Here is a 21,330-nt window from a genome sequence, read left to right as displayed (position 1 = left end):
AATGACAGAGTGTTGCAGACTAACACATTCCAAGGTCCGAACTACGTGGTAAGGGACCTACAAAAGGTTGGGGCAGCTGCCGCAAAGACACAATGTGGAAAGGACACTGTCTAAGCCCCTCCCAACATAGTACACTGAAGGGTTGGAAACTGTGTAATGCCCTCAGACTGTATGTTTGGCATGGAATGAATATTGTAAATATAGTACAGTGAGGTACCCCAGAGTGCCACATACTTATTGGAAGAGACTGATCTCATTTGCACTTTATGTAAAGTCAACTTTGAACTATCATGTAATGTTTTATTAATTTTTATTAATTATTATTAATTAAATTTTATTAATTTTATAAATAAAGCATATTTTGGGGAATTCTTTTATTCATTCATGGGGTGTGGGCTTCGCTGGCTGGGCCAGCATTTATTGCCCATCCCTAGTTGCCCTTGAGAGGGTGGTGGTGAACTGTCTTTTTTAACCGCTGCAATATAGGTATACCCACAGTGCTGTTAGGGATTTCCAGGATTTTGCCCCAGCGACAGTAAAGGAACGACGATATATTTCCAAGTCAGGATGGTGAGTGACTTGGAGGGGAACTTCCAGGTGGTGGTGTTCCCATCTATCTGCTGCCCTTGTCCTTCTAGATGGGTAGAGGTTGTGGGTTTGGAAGGTGCTATCGAAGGAGCCTTGGTGAAATCTATAATATACAAATATAATTCCAAATTGTAAATATTTAACAAATAATCTATTTACACTAAATGCAGGAGAGAATTACAAATAATATTTATTGTGTTATGAGTTTTTTTCCTCATTCATGGGATGTGTGCATCGCTGGCTTGTCCAGCATTTGTTGCCCATACCTATTTGCCTAGAGGAGGTGGTGGTGAACTGCCTTCTTGAACCCGTTGCAGTCCCTGTGATGTAGGTACACCCACAGTGTTGTTAGGGAGGGAGTTCCAGGATTTTGACCGAGTAACAGTGAAGGAATGGCGATATATTTCCAATGGCAATGGCGTAGTGGTATTGTCACTGGACTGGTAATCCAGAGACCCAGGGTAATGCTCTGGGAACCCAGGTTTGAATCCCACCATGGCAGATGGTGAAATCTGAATTCAATAAAATATCTGGATTAAGAATCTAATGATGGCCATGAAACCATTTTCGATTGTTGTAAAAACCCATCTGGTTCACTAATGTCCTTGAGGGAAGGAAATCTGCTGTCCTCACCTGGTCTCACCTACATGTGACTCCAGGCACACTGCAATGTGGTTGACTCTTCCAATGCCCTCTGAAATGGGCTAGTAAGCCACTCAGTCGTATCAAACCATGAAAAACAAGTCAATAAGGAATGAAATCGAACGGACCACCCAGCATTGGCCTAAGCACCAGAAACGACAACAGCAAACTCAAGCCCTGTCAACCCTGCAAAGTCCTCCTTACTAACATCTGGGGGCTTGTTTCAAGATTAGAGAGTTGTCTCACAGGCTAGTCAAGCAACAGCCTGACATAGTTATACTCACGGAATCACACCTTATAGACAATGTCCCAGGCACCACCCATCACCACCCCTGGATATGTCCTGTCCCACCAGCAGGACAGACCCAGCAGAGGTGACGGCACAGTGCTTTACAGTCAGGAGGGAGTTCCCTGGGAGTATTCAACATTGATTCTGGCCCCCATGAAGTCTCATGGCATCAAGTCAAACATGGGCAAGGAAGCCTCTTGCTGATTACCTTGTACTGTGCCCCCTCAGCTAATCAATCAGTACTCTTCCATGTTGAGCAACACGGGGGAAGCGCTGAGGGTGGCAAGGGTGCAGAATGTACTCTGAATGGGGGGCTTCAATGTTCATCACCAAGAGTGGCTCGATAGCACCACTACTGACCGAGCTGGCTGAGTCCTAAAGGGCATAGCTGCTAGACTGGGTCTGTGACAGGTGATGAGGGAACCAACAAGAAGGAAAAACATACTTGGCCTCATCCTCACCAACCTGCTTGCTGCAAATGCATCTGTCCATGACAATATCGGTAGAAGTGACCACTGCACAGTCCTTGTGGAGACGAAGTCCTGTCTTCACACTGAGGATACCCGCCATCATGTTGTGTGGCACTACCCACTAAATTGGTTATATTTCAAACATATCTAGCAACTTAAGTCTGGGCAACCATGAGGCGCTGTGAGCCATCAGCAGCAGCAGAATTGTACTCGAACACAATCTATAACCTCATGGCCCAGAAATACCCCACTCTACCATTACCATCAAGCCAGGGAGTCAACCCTGGTTCAATGAAGAGTGCAGGAGGTGTTATGATCCCAGCTGAGAGTATCCCTGGACAAGCCTGATCCCAGGGTGGAACCCAGCTTGATAGATCCGAACTTTTATTTGTTTGTTTAGATACGTGGAGAGTGGCTACTGAACAGAGTCCCGAAAGTCAGCTGATGAACTTTTAACAAAAGAATAAAACATTTATTAAACAAGAAAAGATGAACTATATTACAACATTCCTTCACCCACAACTATACCTTTACAGATATATACAGGTTTGTAAGGATAACACAAGTTATAAAAACTATCTTATATTCTAATGTTCACAGTAAGTACACAGTCCATGTAAGCCAATAGGCACCCTAAGGTCAGACACCACACTCTGAAACCAACTGACAGACATCACCTCAATCAGATGCTATGGATCTCTCATTAACTCTCCCCAGACACTTGTCCCGCCACGAGCCGATCGGTCTCACTGAACTCCATCTTTCACACAAGGGTTTCTAATCTCCACTCTCCATGAACTCGCTTTGGAATCTTCTCCCAAACCGATGCTTTCTCTCAGATGCCCTCCACAAGGGTTCACCTCCAGGGTTTCAAACTCTCCTTCCGATGTTCCTCTCCTCTGGGTCAGCACATGCATTAAAGCTGCCTTCCACGCACTCTCTCTCAACGACTCGGCCGTCAACAATACCACTGCTTCACATGCCCATAGCAACGAGTTACAGACCTGCAGTTGTCTCTTTGGACCCTCTTGCCTCTTCTCAAGCCTTTATCTCTTTAAGCTTGAAGTTTAAAGTTGAAGCTTGGAGCCTTGCTCTGCCCTTCACTCTTAGCTTCACTTAACAGGAACTTTACCAGGCTCCTGTCCTTCTTCTGACTAGAAGGTCTTCTTTGGACATTCCCCTCTTCCACTCCCCTGGATTTTTGGGTTTTTTCCTGAGCTTGAGACTGGCTATCAGTCCCTCTTGCTCCAGTCTCTCTCTAGCAGCAACTTTCAACCAACTTTCGCTTGGAGCTGGCTATCTGCCCCTTTTAGCCTGCTTCTCTAGCAGCTACTTCAAAACCAGCTGAACTCCAACAGCTTCCAAAACAAACTGCTGTTTCTAGCTTTTGTGTGTGTGTCTGTGAGAAGGACCAGCCTCTATAGACCCATGTGGCTATGCAACAGCTCAATTCTCCCAATCTTGCTTGTTTACCTTTAGCTGCAACAGTCGTAAAAGCCTCATTAGAAATGCAAGCACCTTTTTAAAGTGAAACTAAAACTCAGTTTGACCTTTCTTAACACACAGATACAGAAATACAAATCAAACTTAAACTTTAAAGCTAAAATTCATTCCTAACACCAACAAATACCAAAATAAATTACTTAAACTATCTCTATTTCCTAACAGAGGACATGCCAGGAACAGCACCAAGCATACCTAAAAATTAGGTGTTAACCTGGTGAAGCAACAATTTAAGAATACTTGCATGCTAAACAGTATTAGCAGCAAATGATAGTCAGAGCTAAGTGATTCCACAATCAATGGATCAGGTCTGAGCTCTGCAGTCCTGCCATATCATGTCGTGAATGGTGGTGGACAATTAAACAGCTCACTAAAGGAGAAGGCCCCACAAATATTCCCATCCTCAATGATGGGGAAGCCCAGCACATCAGCGCAAAAAATTAGGCTAAAGCATTTGCAACAATCTTCAGCTAGAAGTGCCAAGTGGATGATCCATCTCAAATAATTCACCCCTTATTCTGAGACTGGGCTCTTGTGTTCCAGATTACCCGGCCAGGGAAACAACTTACCAGTATCTATTCTGTCAAGTCCCATTCACTGTAATGTACTGGTCTCATGGTAGGAGAGTGTTGCAGGACAGTCAGCATGCTGCTCATCTCCCCAAGGTAAATGCAGCCAGTGACACATATGGAAGTCTCAGTAGCACCTTCTTGGTCTGAAAATGCTTCATTTACAGTATTTATATTAGTTGGCTACATAGCATAGGCAATGCGAGCATATCTTTCCTTAGATATGGAGACGAAAACTGCTCACAGTACTCCAGGTGTGGTGTCACCAAATCCCTGTCCAACAGTAGGCAGGCTTCTTTTTTTTTGTACTCCAATCCCTTTGCGATAAGGAACAACATGCCATTTGCTTTCCTAATTGCTTGTTGCAGGTGCATGCTAATTTTCCGTGGTTCTTGTACAAGTACATCCAAATGTCTCTAAACATCAATATTTAAGTATAAGTTTTATTTCTTTTAAAAATATTCTGCTTTTCTATTCTTATCACCAAAGTGAATAACTTCACACTTCTCCACATCATAGTCCATTTGACATCTTGTTGCCCACTCACTTAACCTGTCTATATCTCTTTGCAGCTTCTTTATGTCTTCCTCACAGCTTACATTCCCACCTAGCTTTGAATCGTCAGAAAACTTAAATACATTCTGTCTCTTCATCCAAGCCATTAATATAACTTGTAAATAGCTGAGGTCCAAACAATGATCCTTGCAGCACTCCACTAGGCACTGTTGGTCAACTTGAAAATGGTCCATTTATCCCTACTCTTTCCTTCCCGTCCTGTAACCAATCCTCTAACATGCTAATATATTATCCCAATCAAGGAGCCTTATCTTGTATATTAATCTTTTGTGTGACACCTTATCAAAAACCTTTTGGCTGGTATTGTATGAAACCTCAATAGTAAGGGAAAAGTGTATCCTACTATTTTTCCATTAATCTAGTGATTCTGCCTCCTTTCAAATAAGGGGAACAAACACATTAATGGGCCAACTTCTTCTTTCCCTGGAACAAGTTAGAAGGCTGGGTTATTTGACAAGTAGTGCCCAGTTGTAGTCCACATTTTAAATGGTGACTGGAGTACAGCAATATTTATTATTTTAAATTATAACATTTAAATTACATATTTTTAATGTCAGATGGCATCTTGTGGCTCAGTCGGTAGTACTCCTGCCTCTGACGTGGAAAGCCCCACTCTAGGACTTGTTGATAATGGAAGAAGCATTCAAAACACAGTTCAACAGGTTGTTATTCAGCCTGCTATCCTTCCGACATTCCACACCATTCGCCAAGGGGAGGAAAGATTGTGAAGATATGCACAATGGCTGTATCATCATAATTTTAGCAATGCTAGTCCACAACTAAAATGTTACTTAATTTATAACCAAGGCCGTTACTTATAACCGATCACAGATTCAAGCAGGTTGTAGGCATACAATAGAAACTAGTAGAAAGTGTTGTATAAAAGATATGATCACCCTCTAGTGGCAAAAAATGAATAAATAGTAGAACATACATTAGCAAAAAATTGATTTTGTTGAAAAATGAAATGATTAAGTAAAATTCCCTCAGTTTGACGCCGCAAAATCCAAAGATTTAGAATTTCAGAATTCAATTTGAATGTTTTGTTGGCATGGAACAAGCAGGAAAGTCTTGGCCATCAACAAAATCCTATACCTACACATTAGTGGTATAACCATAGTTGGTGGATAAAATAAAATCAACAAGCTAATAGAAAAAAAAAATGACAAACTAGAGTAGAAACCAAAAGAAAAACTGACTCAAGTCAGCAAGCTTTCCCTAAATTCCTTCAAACCAATTATAAATGGCTCAAAATAAATTGTAAATTTGCACATAAATGTTCACCCTCTGGTGGCAAGAAAAACTTACAGCATTTTCTGTTGCCAGGTAGAATTGTAGCTAAATACTAACCAGACCTGGCTTGATAATCTTCTAAATTCAGACATATCAAGATATTGTGGTTGTACAATAATAAAAACTTATATTTAGATAGCACCTTTAGCATAATAAAACATCCCAAAATTAAACATTGGGCCACATGAGGTGATACTAAGGCAGTTAGTGAAAAGCTTAGTCAGAGGTCAATTCTAATAACAATCTTAAAGGAGAAAGGTAGAGATTCAAAGAGGTTTATAGAGCTATATAATGACTACAGCACAGGAGGCGGCAATTTGGCTTGTCGTGTCTGTGCCTACTCTATGCAAGAGCAACCCAGCTAGTCTCTTAGCGAATTTATCTATTCTCTTCTGTAGGTCAATGTTGAATCTGCCTCCAGATCCAAACCATCACTATGTAAAAAAAATTTTCTTAATGCCAACTTTGATTCTTTTGCCAATCACTTTAAATAAGTCTCTAGTTTTTGACCCTTCTACAAATGGGAACAGTTTCTCTATCCACCTTGATCAAATCTCCTCTCAATCTTCTTTCTATAAAGAGAACAACCTCTGCTTCTCCAATCTATGTAACTGAAGCCTTTCATCCCTGGAATCATTCCCGTAAATCTTTATTGCACCTTCTCTAAAGCCTTCATTTTCTAAAGTGTAGTACCAGAATTGGACACAATATTCCAGTTGAGATCAAACTTAAGTTTTACAAAAGTTCATCATAACTTCCTTGCTTCTGAACTCTATATCTTTATTTATAAAGTCCAGAATCCCATATGCCTTTTTAACCACTTTCTCAACCTGCCCTGCCACCTTCAACAATTTGTGCATATATATCCCAGGTCTCCGTTCTTGTACCTCCTTTAGAAATGTGCCCTTAATTTATATTGCCCTCCTCATGCTTCCTCCCAAAATGTAACAAGTTTATTTAACGTTGAAAATTAAAACGTTTATACATTTACAATTCACTATTATACATTTTCATCGAATTTGATTAAACTTACCAATCTTAGGAATCAAATTGTTTTGAAAGTAGACAATTTTCAGATCTCTACACCATTTGTCAACGTGTTCAATTCTCTCTATTTCTTGCTGATGTAATGAAATTTCTTCGAGTGAAAATATCTCACAGTTATTATGTTCTGCTCGTTGCCTTATCAAAGTTTCAGTAACTGTCAGACAACAAAATCAATGAGGTAAAGTGGGCTGCATGGAACGGAATTTTTTTTTAATATTTAGTATTTCACTAAAGAAAACTAAATCTGGTTTAGATGACACTCAACTGAGAAAAAAAAAAGTTTAGGAACATTTAACCATTATCATCTGAATGATGAGGAGATTTCACTTGATATCACTTAAGAATATAAGGAACTTCGTGAGGTTATCTTCAGCGCAGAAGTTTTTTTTTGCCAGAAGGTGTCGTGAGGTACTGTATTCTAATGCTGTGTGTTTTGTATCACTGGACATTGAGATTGTAAACTTAGCAATGAATTTACTGCCCTTAGAAGGAGCATTGATCAATTATAATACTGATTTCATTCTCTTCTATCTGCTCCAACCCAGACAGCACTCAGCCGCCTACTAACCCGCCGAACTCTCAAGGGAATTGGCTGTGCAGAGGCTTGAAAGGGATTCTCTCGAACCCTCCTGCCGATTCCCCGAACCGAGCGCCTCACCGACAACTGGGCGGCCCGATATACGAGTTCATCACCGAGTGTCATCCAATCACTTTAGCCCAGGAGGGGCGATGCTGGCCCGGGCCCGTACATACTCCCGGGAGGTGGGGAGCGGGCCAGCTGGAGCTCAGCCAGGCCGCCAGAATTTATTTGTTAAATGATAAGCTGCTGCTCTTTCGCTCGCTGCTGGACACCGGGTCCGAGGCCGAGCTACCGCAGCCCTGTATCTGGCGCCACTCACTTCGCACCATCACGGATTCTCACTGAAGTATGGCGGCTTGGAGCTGGAAGCGCCGTTGTAACCCTGGAAACAGCTAGCCCGCCCCGTCCCTGTAACCCTGGAAACAGCCTGCTCGCCCCGCCCCTGTATCCATAGAAACAGCCAGCCAGCCGGCCCCTGTAACCCTGGAAACAGCTAGCCCGCCCCGTCCCTGTAACCCTGGAAACAGCCAGCCCGCCCCGTCCCTGTAACCCTGGAAACAGCCAGCCCGCCCCGTCCCTGTAACCCTGGAAACAGCCAGCCCGCCCCGTCCCTGTAACCCTGGAAACAGCTAGCCCGCCCCGTCCCTGTAACCCTGGAAACAGCTAGCCCGCCCCGTCCCTGTAACCCTGGAAACAACTAGCCCGCCCCGTCCCTGTAACCCTGGAAACAGTTAGCCCGCCCCGTCCCTGTAACCCTGGAAACAGCTAGCCCGCCCCGTCCCTGTATCCATAGAAACAACTAGCCCGCCCCGTCCCTGTAACCCTGGAAACAGCCAGCCCGCCCCGCCCCTGTATCCATAGAAACAACTAGTCCGCCCCGCCCCTGTAACCCTGGAAACAGCTAGCCCGCCCGCCCCTGTAACCCTGGAAACAGCTAGCCCGCCCCGTCCCTATAACCCAGGAAACAGCCAGCCAGCCCGCCCGCCCCTGTAACCCTGGAAACAGCCAGCCCGCCCCTGTATCCATAGAAACAACCATCTTCAACCCACCGCTGTCACCATGGAAAGAGCCAGCCCAGTAAGCATGAAACTGTCAGCCTCACCCATGATCATAGAAACTGCCAGCCCTAGCCTACCAATGTAACCATGGAAACTAAAATAAAAACAGACAATGCTTGAAAAACTGAATAAAGCACATGAGTTGAGGGTGTAAATTAACACATGGAAGTATGATGTCGTTGCTGTCACAGAGACATGGCTGAGAAAGGGGCAGGATTGGCAGCTCAATATTCCAGGATATAGAGCCTTCAGGCAAGACAAGGAAGGAGGTAAAAGAGGAGGGGGTATTGCAATATTGATCAAGGAATCAATTACAGCAGTAAGGAGGGATGAAATCTTAGAAGGCTCCTCAAATGAAGCCATATGGGTAGAACTTAAAAAAAAAGAGCAATCACATTGCTGGGAGTGTACTATAGACCCCTAAACAGTCAGAGAGAAATGGAAGAGCAGATATGTAGGCAAATTTCAGAGAAGTGTAAAAATAATAGGGTAGTAACAGTGAGGGATTTCAATTTCCCCAACGTTAACTGGGTTAGTCATAGTGTGATAGGTTTAGAGGGAGCGGAATTCTTAAAATGTATCCAGGAAAGCTTTTTAAGCCAGTACTTAGAAGGTCCTACAAGAGAGGGGGGCAGTCCTGGTCTTAATTTTAGGGAATGAAGCCAGGCAAGTGGTAGCGGTATCAGTGGGTGAGCATTTTGCAGATAGTGATCATAACTTTGTTAGATTCAAGGTTGTTATGGAAAAGGACAAGTATGGGCCAGAAATCAGAGTCCTAAATTGAGGGAAGGCCAATTTTAATAATATCAGATATGATTTGGCCAGAGTGGACTGGGAGCAGCTACTTTTAGGTAAATCTGCATCTGAGCAGTGGGACTCATTCAAGAAGGGAATAGGGAGAGCACAGGGCCAGCATATTCCAGTAAAGACAAAGGGTGGGACCAACAAATCCATGGAACCCTGGATATCAAGGTATATACAGGATTGGATAAAGAGAAAAAGGGAGGCTTGTGGCAGATACCGAGGGCTCAAAACTGCGGAGGCCCAAGAGGAGTATAGAATGTGTAGGGGGGGAACTTAAAAAGGAAAGTAGGAGAGCAAAAAGGGGGTATGAAAAACATTGGCAAGTAAAATAAAGGAAAATCCAAAGTTATTTTGCAAGTGCATTAAGAGCAAGAGGATAACTAGGGAAAGAGTAGGGCCCGTTAAGGACCATAGTGGTAATTTGTGTGTGAAGCCGGAATATGTAGGTAGGGTTCTAAATGAATACTTTGTGTCGGTGTTCACAAATGAGAGTGATGACGTGGGTATGGAAATCAGGCAGAAGGACTGTGATATAAAATAAATTAACATAAAAAGGGAGCAGGTTCTAAGTAGTCTGGCAGGCTTAAAAGTAGATAAATCTCCAGGCCCGGATGAAATGTATCCCAGGTTGTTGAGTGAGGCAAGGGGGGAGATAGCAGGGATGCTGGCAATAATTTTCAATACCTCTCTGGCCACAGGAGAGGTGCCAGAGGACTGGAAGACAGCCAATGTGATACTGTTATTCAAGAAAGGAGGAAGGGATAAACCAGGGAACTACAGGCCTGACAGTCTAACCTCAGCGATGGGGAAACTATTGGAAACAATTCTGAGGGACCGAATTAATCCACACTTGGAGGGGCAGGGATTAATCAAGGACAGTCAGTATGGTTTTGTTAATGGGAGGTCATGTCTGACCAATTTCCGCAGAGGTAACCAGGTGTGTAGATGAGGACAATGCATTTGACTTGGACTTCAGCAAGGCTTTTGATAAGGTCCCACATGGGAGACTGATAACCAATGTAAGAGCCCATGGGATCCAAGGCAATTTGGCAAACTGGATCAAGAAATGGCTGAGTGGCAGGAGGCAGAGGGTGATGGTCGAGGGGTGTTTTTGTGACTGGATGCCTGTGTCCAGTGGGGTTCCACAGGGATCGGTGTTGGGTTCCTTGCTGTTTGTGGTATATATAAACCATTTAGACTTGAATGTAGGAGGGTTGATCAGTAAGTTCGTGGATGACACGAAAATTGGTTGGGTGGTAAATAGTGAGGAGGATAGCCTTAGATTACAGGAGGATATGGACGGGCTGGTCAGTGGCAAATGGAATTTAATCCGGATAAGTGTAAGGTGATGCACTTGGCCAGGACAAACAAGACACGGTAATACACGATAAATGATAGGACCCTGGGAAGTACTGAGGATCAGAGGGCCCTGGGTGTGCATGTCCACCGGTCCCTTAAGGTTGTGGGACAGGTAGATAAGGTAGTTAAGAAGGCATATGGGATACTTGCCTTTATTAGCCGAGGCATGGAATATAAGAGCAGGGAGGTTATGCTGGAACTGTATAAAACACTGGTTAGGCCACAGCTAGAGTATTGCGTGCAGTTCTGGAATCCGCATTATAGGAAGGATGTGATTGCACTAGAGAGAGTACAGAGGAGATTTACCAGGATGTTGCCTGGGCTTGAGAGTTTTAGTTATGAGGAGAGATTGGGTAGAATGGGGTTATTTTCCTTGGAGCAGAAGAGATTGAGGGGAGACATGATTGAGGTGTACAAAATTATGAGAGGCATAGATAGGGTAGACAGGAAGGAAACTTTCCCCTTGGTGGAGGGATCAATAACCAGGGGACATAGATTTAAAGTAAGGGGCAGGAAGTTTAGAGGGGATGTGAGGAAGAATTTTTCCACCCAGACGGTGGTGGGAATCTGGAACTTACTGCCTGAAAGGGTGGTCGAGGCAGAAACCCTCATAACATTTAAGGAGTATGTGGATGTGTACTGGAAATGCCATGGCAAACAAGGCTATGGGCCTAGTGCTGAAAATGGGACTAGAATAGTTAGGTACTTGTTTGACCAGCGCAGACACGATGGGCCGAAGGGCCTTTTTCTGTGCTGTAGACCTCTGTGACTATGAAACTCAGCAGATCTGACAGCATTTGTGGAGAGAGAAGCAGAGTTAACATTTTGAGTCATTCTGACTTCTTCAGAGCCATGGAAACCATCAGCCACCCCCTGCTGCTGTAACCATGGAAACTACCAGCCTTGCCTTGCTGCCGTAACCATGGAAACCACCAGCGACACCCTACTGCTATAACCATGGAAACCACCAGCCTTGCCTTGCTGCTGTAGCCACGGAAACCACCAGCCACACACTGCTGCTGTAACCATAGAAACTACCAGCCTCACCTTGCTGCTGTAACCTTGGAAACCACCACCCTCGCCTTGCTGCTGTAACCACGGAACCCACCAGCCTCACCTTGCTGCTGCAAATTTATACTGTAAATCTGGGAGAATTACTTTATGCAATGCTTTTCATGGATAATGTGTTACCCGACTTTCACTTTCACAAATTCACGCTGTCTTGATCAATCTCTGCCTTTCTAAATGACGATTTGCTGCCCCACAGAATGTTTTGCAATAATTTATGCACCACTGAGTTTAGACCGACTGGCGTGTAAAAAAACATGAATGAAGGCCACCTGACCACCCCCTCCCCCCGCAGCATAAACACTTGAGGGGAAAACATTTACAGGGCTATGGGGAAAGAGCAGAGGAGTGGAATTAAGTGGATAGTCCAACCAATGAGCTGGCGCAAGCATTTTTGAGCCGAATGACCTCCTTCCATCCGGTATCATTCTATGATTCTACAAGTTGGCAGGATATCTACAACATGATTTCCACCCAACACACCAACCGAGCTTTTATTTTTCCAGATGCTGACAAATATCCTGTGGATTTCCAATATTTTATTGACAGTTTCACAACCATATCATGCAGAGTGATTGTTTAAATTAGGAGTGTTCAAGGTTTTTATTTTCATGAGCTGCTTTTTCCATACCAATGGAACCTCAAGTCCCAAATATAAATATATCTCTAGCTGCACATATGAATGGATTTGGCATTTGTCTTTCAATCGGACAACTGTGCTAAAAGCAAGTCTCTCCAAATGTCAAGTTCCGTGAAATTCAAAACAGGGCAACCTAGCAAGGATGAAACATAACCAGAACAGAATGACAGGATCTTTACAGTGCAGGAGGAGGCCATTCGGCCCATCGAGTCTGCACTGGCTCGTGCAAGAGCATTCCACCTAGTCCCACTCCCCTGTCTTTTCCCTGTAACCTTGCACATTCTCTCTTTTCAGATAGCAATCTAATTCCCTCTTGAATACCTCAATCAAACCTGTCTCCACCATCCTTTCAGGAAGCTCATTCCAAACTCCAACCACCCTCCAGGTGAAAACATTTTTCCTCACATCACTTCTACTCCTTTTGCCCATTATTTTGAATCTGTGCCCTCTAGTTCTTGATGTACTCTTGAGTGGGAACAGTTTCTCACTATTTATCCTGTCCATACACCTCAGGATCTTGAATACCTCTATCAACTCTCCCCTCAGCCTTCTTTTCTCCAAGGAAAACAGACCCAACCTCTCCAATCTATCCTCATAGCTAAAGTTGTTTATCCTTGGAATCATTCTTGTGAATCTCCTCTGTACTCTCCCCAATGCCTTCACATCCTTCCGCAAGTATGACGCCCAGAACTGGACACAGTACTCCAGATGAGGGCTAACTAGTGTCTTATGGAAGTTTAACATGACCTCTTTACTCTTGTACTCAATGCCCCTATTAATAAAACCTAGGATACCATATGCTTTATTAACTGATCTCTCTCAACACGCCCTGCCACCTTCAATGACTTAGGTACATATACACCGAGGTCCCTTTGTTCCTGCACCCCCTTTAAAGTTTCTCCCTTTACTTTATACTGTCTCTCCACATTCTTCCAGCCAAAATGAATCACCTCATACTTTTCTGCATTGAACTTCATCTGCCATTTGTCTGTCTAATCCACTAATGTATTTATGTCTTTTGAACTTCAAGACTATCCTCATCACAGTTGACAATAGCTTACAATCTTCATATCATCCATAAGTTTTGAAATCATGCCCTGCACAACAGTCTAGGTCATTAATATATACCAGGAATAGCAAGGGTTCCAACACCAACCCTTGGGGATCTCCACTACAAATCTCCCTCCAGTCTGAAAAACAAGCCATTTATCACTACTTTGTTTCCTGTCACTCAGCCAATTTCTTATCCAAGTGCCTACTTTTTTATTTCATGAGCTACAATTTTGCTCACAAGTCTATCGTGTGGCACTGTATCAAATGCCTTTTGAAAATCCATATACACCACATGAGCAGCATTGCCCTTATCAACCTTCCCTGTTATCTCCTCAAAAAACTCCAGAAAGTTAGTTAAACATGATTTTCCCTTGATGAACAATGCTGGCTTTCCTTAATTATCCTGCACCTGTCTAAGCAACTGTTGATTTTGCCCCAAAAAATAGTTTCCAGAAGTTTCCCTACCACTAAGATCAAACTGATTGGTCTGTAGTTGCTGGCATTATCCTTGCACCCCTTTTTGAACAAGGGTGTAACATTCACAATTCTGCAGTCCTCCAGCACCACCCTTGTGTCTAAGGAAGAGTGGAAAGTTATCACCAGTGCCTCTGAAATTTCCACTCTCACCTCCCTCAGTATCCTCGGTTGCATCTCATCCGGGCCTGGTACCTTATCAATTTTAAATAAAGATAGCCTTTCCAATACCTCTTTCTCAAATGTAAATTCCTCGAGTGTACCAGGTACCTTCTCTCTCATCTCAGCCTGGGTAGCATCCTCTTCCTTTTTAAAGACAAATGCAAAGTACTAATTTAATACTCTGCTACTTCTCCTGCCTCCACATGCAAGTCTCTTCTTTTATCCTTAATTGGCCCTACTCTTTCTTTTACCACCCTTTTATTATTTACATGCTTATAGAAAACCTTGGGATTCCTTTTTACATTAGCTGTAGTCTCTTTTCATGCTCCCTCCTTGCTTCTCTGATTAGTTTTTTCACTTCCCCTCTGGTCCTTCTAAACTCAGCCTGATTCTAAATGCGTACTTCTTCCTTTTCATCTTCACCTCTATTTCTCTCGTCATCCAAGGTGTTCTAGATTTATTTGTCCTGCCTTCCTCCTTCAAGGGAATATACCTTCACATTGTTTGCAATACTATCTCTTTGAAGGTAGCCCATTGTTCAGCCACTGTCTTTTCCGCCAACATTTGATTCCAACTCACTTGACTCAGATGCATTCCCATCCCATTGAAGTTGGCTTTCCCCCAATTAATTATCCCTGCTTTGGATTGCTCCTTGTCCTTCTCCATGACCTTTTAATACAATGGTCACTGTCCCATAAATGCTCTAAGTATTCTATTAACCTTGATACTACTCTCTGATATATCCTCATCAGTTAATACTTCTCTACTTCCCACTGCCAATTTTTCTCCTCTCCTCTCTGAATTTCCTCTCAGGTTCCCATCCTCCTGCCAATCTAGTTTAAATCCTGCCCAACAGCACTAGCAAACCTCCCCGCAAGGACATTAGACCCAATCCTATTAAAGTGTAACCCGTCCTTCTTGTACGATCCCACCTGCCCCAGAACCAGTCCCAATGCCTCAGAAATCTAAAGCCCTCCCTCTTACTCCATTTCCACAGCCACAAATTGAACTGCTCAATCTTCCTATTCTTATGCTCCTGGCATGTGGCATTGGGAGTAATCCTGAGATAACTGATCTTGAAGTCCTGCTTTTCAATTTCCTTCCAAACTCCCTAAAATCTGCTTTCAAGACCTCGTCCCTTTTCCTGCTTATGTCATTGGTCCCAATGTGGACCACGACCTCTGGCTGCTTGCTCTCCTCCAAAAGAATACCAGAGGGTAGGCAGATGTTCAATCAGAGCAGTACCACTGAGAACAATAGCTACTGCTGGGATTGCAACTGGCCCAGAGCCAGATCATGGATACTGTCCTGGAACCGAAGTAAGAGAGCTTGGAGTCACTACAGAGTGGAAGTGCTGTAGAGCATTCCAAAAGAATGTCCTGCAGCCGCTCTGTGCCATCCTTGACCCTGGCACCAGGGAGGCAACATGCCATCCTGGAGTCATGTCCACAGCCACAGAAGTGCCTGTCTGGTCCTCGAACTATGGAATTCCCAACAACTACAGCACTTGCACTCTTCCTCCTCCCCTCCTGTGCAGCTGAACCACCCATTAATTCTGTCTCATATTCCAGATTGATGCAGCTGAAATAGAACATGGGCTGTAGCTTGGATACCTGGAGCCTGAAATTCCACTGGGCAGCCAAATTGCAAAACAGGTGGATCACTGTAGTGACTCCAAGCTCTCTTACTTCGGTTCCAGGACAATATCCATGATCTGGCTCTGGGCCAGTTGCAATCCCAGCAGTGGCTATCGTTCTCAGTGGTACTGCTCTGATTGAACATTTGCCTGCCCTCTGGTAGGCTGGCAGATCCAAGAGGTGGAATTGCCACCCTTTAAGGGATGGGAGCCTCAAGGCCAGGCAGTTAATTGTCCGATGGCAACAGAATCGGAATGGGACTCCAGGAAACAGCTGAGATAGGGTTTCCCCTGGTTTCCTGGCCCCCTGCACCCTGACAAAATTCAGCCCAGGTGACAGAAAAAGTTTTCCAAGCAGTTTTGTATACTTCCAGGGAGTGCATACTATAATCAGGTAATCAAGGCTTTTTTACATTAATTGTTCTCCTGTGGTACTACTTATGGGGTGTTACAGGATAAGCTTCTTTATGAAGAAATGTCAAAGCATTGGCAATGGCAAGTGAAAAAATATTGTAAGGTCAGGTTATTGAGCTTGTAATAATTTAGGAAGGGCTGGTTAGCTCACTTGGCTAGATGGTTTGAGTGTGGTACAGAATAATGCCAGCAGTGTGGGTTCACTCCTGTACTGGCTAAGGTAGTTCTTGGAACCTGTCTCTTTGTCTTGCCCCAAAGTGATATCACAGCACAAGCCATGATAAGCAACCCTTGGACAATGAGGATGCTGCATGGAGAGAGAGAGAGAGAGAAGTATTTGGGAGGGGTATAGGAGTAGCTTAAGTTGGGGAAGTGGGGATAGTAAATGTGGGGAAGGAAAGTGTTTAGGAATTAGTTTGTGCATAGGGTGTAGTAGTAAAGGGCAAATGAATAACAATGATTAGTTGAGCAGTGAAGGAAGGAGATAGTGAGAATTTAGGGAAGCCTGAGTCATGAGAAGTCAGAAGCCTTGGTTGAGATATAGACAAAAGAGCTGAATTCCAGAGGTGAGATGAGAGTCACTGCCCTTGGCATCAAGACAGCATTTGACTGAGTGTGACATCAAGGAGCCCACCAAAACTGCAGTCAATGGGAATCGGGGTGGGGAAACTCTCTGCTGGTTGGAGTCATAACTAGCACAAAGGAAGATGGTTATGGTTGTTGAAGGTCAATCATCTCAGTTCCAGGACATCACTGCTCAGGGTAGTATTCTAGGCCCAACCATCTTCAGCTGCTTCAATTACCCTCCTTGCATCATAAGGTCAGAAGTGGGGATGCTCACTGATGATAGCACAATGTTCAGCACCATTCGCAACTCCTCAGATACTGAAGCAGTCCATGTCCAAATGCAGCAAGACCTGGACAATATCCAGGTTTGGGTTGACAAGTGGAAAGCAACAATTCATGCCACACAAGTGCCAGGCAATGACCATCTCAAACAAGAGAGAATCTAAGCATCGCCTGTTGACATTCAATGGCATTACCATTGCTGAATCCCCCACTATCAACATACTGGGGGGTTACCATTGACCAGAAACAGAACAGGATTAGCCATATAAATACTGTGCCTACAAGAGCAGGTCAGAAGCTAGGAATCCTGCGGTGAGTAACGCATCTCCTGACTTCCTAATGCCTACCCATCATCTACAAGGCACAAGTCAGGAGTGTGATGGAATAATCTGTTTGCCTGGATGAGTGCAGCTCCAACAACACTCACCAAGGCAGCACGTTCGTAACCCATAACCGCTAACATCTAGAAGGACGAGGGCAGCAAACACATAAGAACACCACAACCTGAAAGTTCCCCTCCTAGCCACTCACCATCCTGACTTGGAAATATAACGCCATTCCTTCACTGTCGCTGGGCCAAAATCCTGGCACTCCCTCCCTAACAGCACTGTGGGTGTACCTACACCACATGGACTGCAGCGGTTCAAGAAAACAGCTCCCCACCACCTTCTCAATGGCATTTAGGATGGGCAATAAATGCTGGCCTAGGCAGTGATGCCCACATCCTATAAATGAATAAAAAGAACTAAGAATTTGGGTTGGTGGCAGGAAAATAAACATGTTGGCAAACAATAGTTCGAACAGAGACAACGGGAACAAGAGTTGAGAAAAAAATAAAAATGATAGTCAGAAAAAGGAATTTGGGAAATAAAAGAATAATGAAGAGAAAACCTTAAATGATCATAGAGAGCAGACATTTAAAAATACTGACTGGGGTTGGGGGAAAAATCCTTCCCATAATAAAGTGTTGATGAATCTTTGAAACATGAGTGTGAGAAAAAGCATTTAAAAAAATGTGACAACGGGTTTTTGATAAAAGTGTGGGGCATAAATGCTTTAAAAAAATGAGACTGGGAGAAAAAAAGCAAAACATGCAGTAAGCCTCAAGGACAAGATGGAAGAAAAGGGCAAAGCATATGGCTTGAAGAAATGAGTAAGAAAAAACTGCAATTCAAACTGGAAAAAATAACAGGAAATAAAAGCAAAGAGCATAAACTTTGGGACCAAAAATCAGTAATGGGTAAATGTAAACAGCACAGCCATTTTGCCAGATGTGGGGAGGGCTTACAGATTTATTTAATTTCACATTCAATACAATTTTTAGCCATCATTTTTGCTAAGAGAGATCAATTTGATTTAAAAAAAACAAAGAAAGAAAGAATACGTGGCATTTCTGAAATTCCAACTTTACTGAGCACAGTTTATGGTTATGCTTACTGAAAAGGGTATGCTTTTTGTTGGACCAGACTTGGAATAAGTCACATGGGAAATTATCCAAGCACAGCTAAGTAGAAAGAATAAAATAATGTATTAGCAATATCTAGGTTAGATGCACCGATACGAAGATGCAGTAAGTAGGAAATTCAAGCTGAATATAAAAATTCAAGTGTCACACTAGTTGTGAGCCAGGTAGTGCAACAGCTAATTGTGATAGGGAAAATGCTCCAGGAAGTAAATGTGACACAGGAAGAGCATGCATTTAGTGGATTTCCCACGATACCTGTCTGTCGGCAGTGTAGAGGTTATTTTCCCCTTGAAGCGTGTGATCCTTTTCCAGCCTTAACTGACTGACTTCAGGTGTTTGTTGATTCGTTAAAAAAAAGCCTCCCTTCAAAGACTAAAAGAGTTCAAAGAAACCTGTCATAAAAATGTCTCTTGAATGACCCAGCTTTAGCACACATTGACCATTCATATAAATTATTTAATTGTCTTAAAAGCACTTTGGGAGTGCTTTTGACACCCTGAGGTTATGAAAAGTGCATTGTTAATGCCAGTCTTTCGTAACAGGCAAAGAGATACGGCTGGAAAGTAGAATTGAGGTCAAAGATCAGCTGCGATCTTACTGACTACTGGAACAGGCTCAAGAGGGTGTATTTCTTATGTTCAATGCTGAGCAATCAACAAATCTAAAATAATGTTGGACTACAGGCCAAAACTCTTGAGCACAAGTCAGAGGAAGCAGCGATCAAACTTTTTAATGCTCTAGTCAGACCATACCCTGAATACTATATGCAGGTTCAGACATCAAGAAAAAAGACACATTCAAGTGTTGGATGTAGTGCAGAAAAGAGTCATAAAGCTCATCCTTAAATATTTAAATATCACAGATGTGATTTAAGGAAAGACCGAAGAAACTTGTGCTCCTCAACCTAGGAAGAAGGCAACCGAGAGGCGATGTTACAGAGGTACACAGGTTTGTTAAGAATAGAAGATAATCCAGAATAGCACTGGGTAAAACATGGGAACACAGGTGCAAACTACTAAAAAAGGTGATTTTTGGGCTGATAGCAAGGCCTTCTTCTAACACTGATTAATATGTTGAAAAACTTTCAGTAAGAGAAAAACCTGCAATCATTTAGGAAGCAATACTGTGGATAGATGCATTAAATGGCTAAACGGTCTTCCTTGATGCGAATTTTCTTGTGATACGACTAACAAGCATTTTGATTAAAATGTATCAAAGGCTGGGAATTTCTGTGGCGTTTTTTTCATTTGTTTATGGGATGTAAGCATAGCAATTTGTTGCCTATGCTTGAGAAGTTGGTGGTGAGCCACCTTCTTGAACTGCTGTAGTCCATGTATGGTATAGGTGCACCCATAGTGCTGTTTGGAAGGGAATACTAGAACTTTGATCCAGTGACAGTGAAGTAATGGCGAGATAGTTTCAGATCAGGACAATGTGTAGTTTGGAGGGGAGCTTGCAGGTGGGGGCATTACCATGCATTGTCCTTCTAGGAAGTGAATTGAACAGGTAATTTGCATCAGCTTCGCTATAGAGGATACAAGTAACATTCCAGAAGTAGCTGTAAATCAGGAAATGGGAGAGAGGGAGAAACTCAGGGAAAATTACAATCACCAGAGAAGTGGTTTTGAGTAAACTGTTGGAGTTGCAGGCTGACAAATCCCCAGGTCCTAACGGACTTCATCCTAGTGTCTTGAAAGAAGTGGCTAGTGAAACAATTGATGCGTTGGTTTCAATTTTCCAAAATTCCCTAGATTCGGAGAAGGTTCCATTAGATTGGAAAATAGCTAATGTAACTCCTTTATTCAAAAAGTTAGACAGAAAGCAGGAAACTACAGGCCAGTTAGCTTAGCATCTGTCATAGGGAAAAGTTAGAAGCTATTATTAAAGATGTTAAGTTTAAGGCAATCAGGCAGAGTCAACATGATTTTGAGAAAGGGAAATCACATTTAACCAATTTATTGGAGTTCTTTCAAGGAGTCACATGTGCTGTGGATAAAGTGGATCCGGTGGATGTAGCTATTTAGATTTCCAGAAGGCATTTAACACGGTGCCACATCAAAGGTTATTCTGGAAAATAAAAGCTCATGGTGTAGGGGGTAACATATTGGTATTGTCACGACAGTGGGTCATAGCCCCTAATTACTTACGAACATATTGAACTTTTAAGTAAAATATGTTTTTTTGAAGAAAGGACAAACAAGCAAAAGCTGGCTAAGACTCTAAAGTAACCACTTGCTAGACAATTCCTATGTGGATTGCACTTGACCAACTAGTCCAGAGAATGGACATTTGGACCGGGAAAAGGTATCCATGAGGGAAGGGATCCTTTTGAACCGAGGGGGTTGAATAAAGAAAGGGAACTAGTTCATTCCTCCTCACCCGGGAGCATAACGATTTGGGGTACTTCGCCCGGGGACCGGTCGAAGCAGATTAAGATTGGCTAGTTAACAGGAAACAGAGGGTAGCCTTAAATGGGTTTTTTTCTGGTTGGCAGGATATAACAAGTACCACAGGAATCAGTGCTGGGCCTCAACTTTTTACAATTTATATAAATGACTTGGATGAAGGGACACATGTTATGGTTGCTAAATCTGCTGACGACACAAAGATAGGTAGGAAAGTAAGTTGTGAAGATGTAAGGATACTACGAAGTGACATAGATAGGTTAAGCGAGTGGGCAAAGATCTGGCAAATGGAGTATAATGTGGGCAAATGTGAAATTGTCCAGTTTGGCAGAAAGAATAAAAAATCTTATCTAAATGGTGAGAGATTGCAAAGCTCTGAGATTCAG

At 43.1% G+C, this 21,330-nt stretch overlaps 1 protein-coding gene across 9 annotated transcripts in view; it reads right to left on the bottom strand.

Annotated features, from left to right (window-relative positions):
- dnaaf11 (dynein axonemal assembly factor 11) overlaps positions 1-7,960 on the bottom strand; it is an 87,524-nt gene extending 79,564 nt beyond the window's left edge. For 8 of the 9 annotated variants that reach the window (XM_078540579.1, XM_078540583.1, XM_078540582.1 and 5 more), the window contains exons 1-2: positions 7,877-7,960; positions 6,964-7,131 (exon numbers count right to left, since the gene is read on the bottom strand). In XM_078540579.1, coding sequence (XP_078396705.1) covers positions 6,964-7,131; positions 7,877-7,886 — 178 coding nt within the window. In that variant the 5' untranslated portion in view covers positions 7,887-7,960. The remainder of the gene's footprint in view (positions 1-6,963; positions 7,132-7,876) is intronic. The other variant, XM_078540585.1, reaches the window with a different exon arrangement.
- Between the last annotated feature and the right edge of the window lie 13,370 nt (positions 7,961-21,330).

This window comes from Cetorhinus maximus, chromosome 4, assembly GCF_964194155.1.
Source record: "Cetorhinus maximus chromosome 4, sCetMax3.hap1.1, whole genome shotgun sequence".
NCBI lineage: Eukaryota > Metazoa > Chordata > Chondrichthyes > Lamniformes > Cetorhinidae > Cetorhinus > Cetorhinus maximus.
This window is presented reverse-complemented; position numbering and strand designations above follow the sequence as displayed.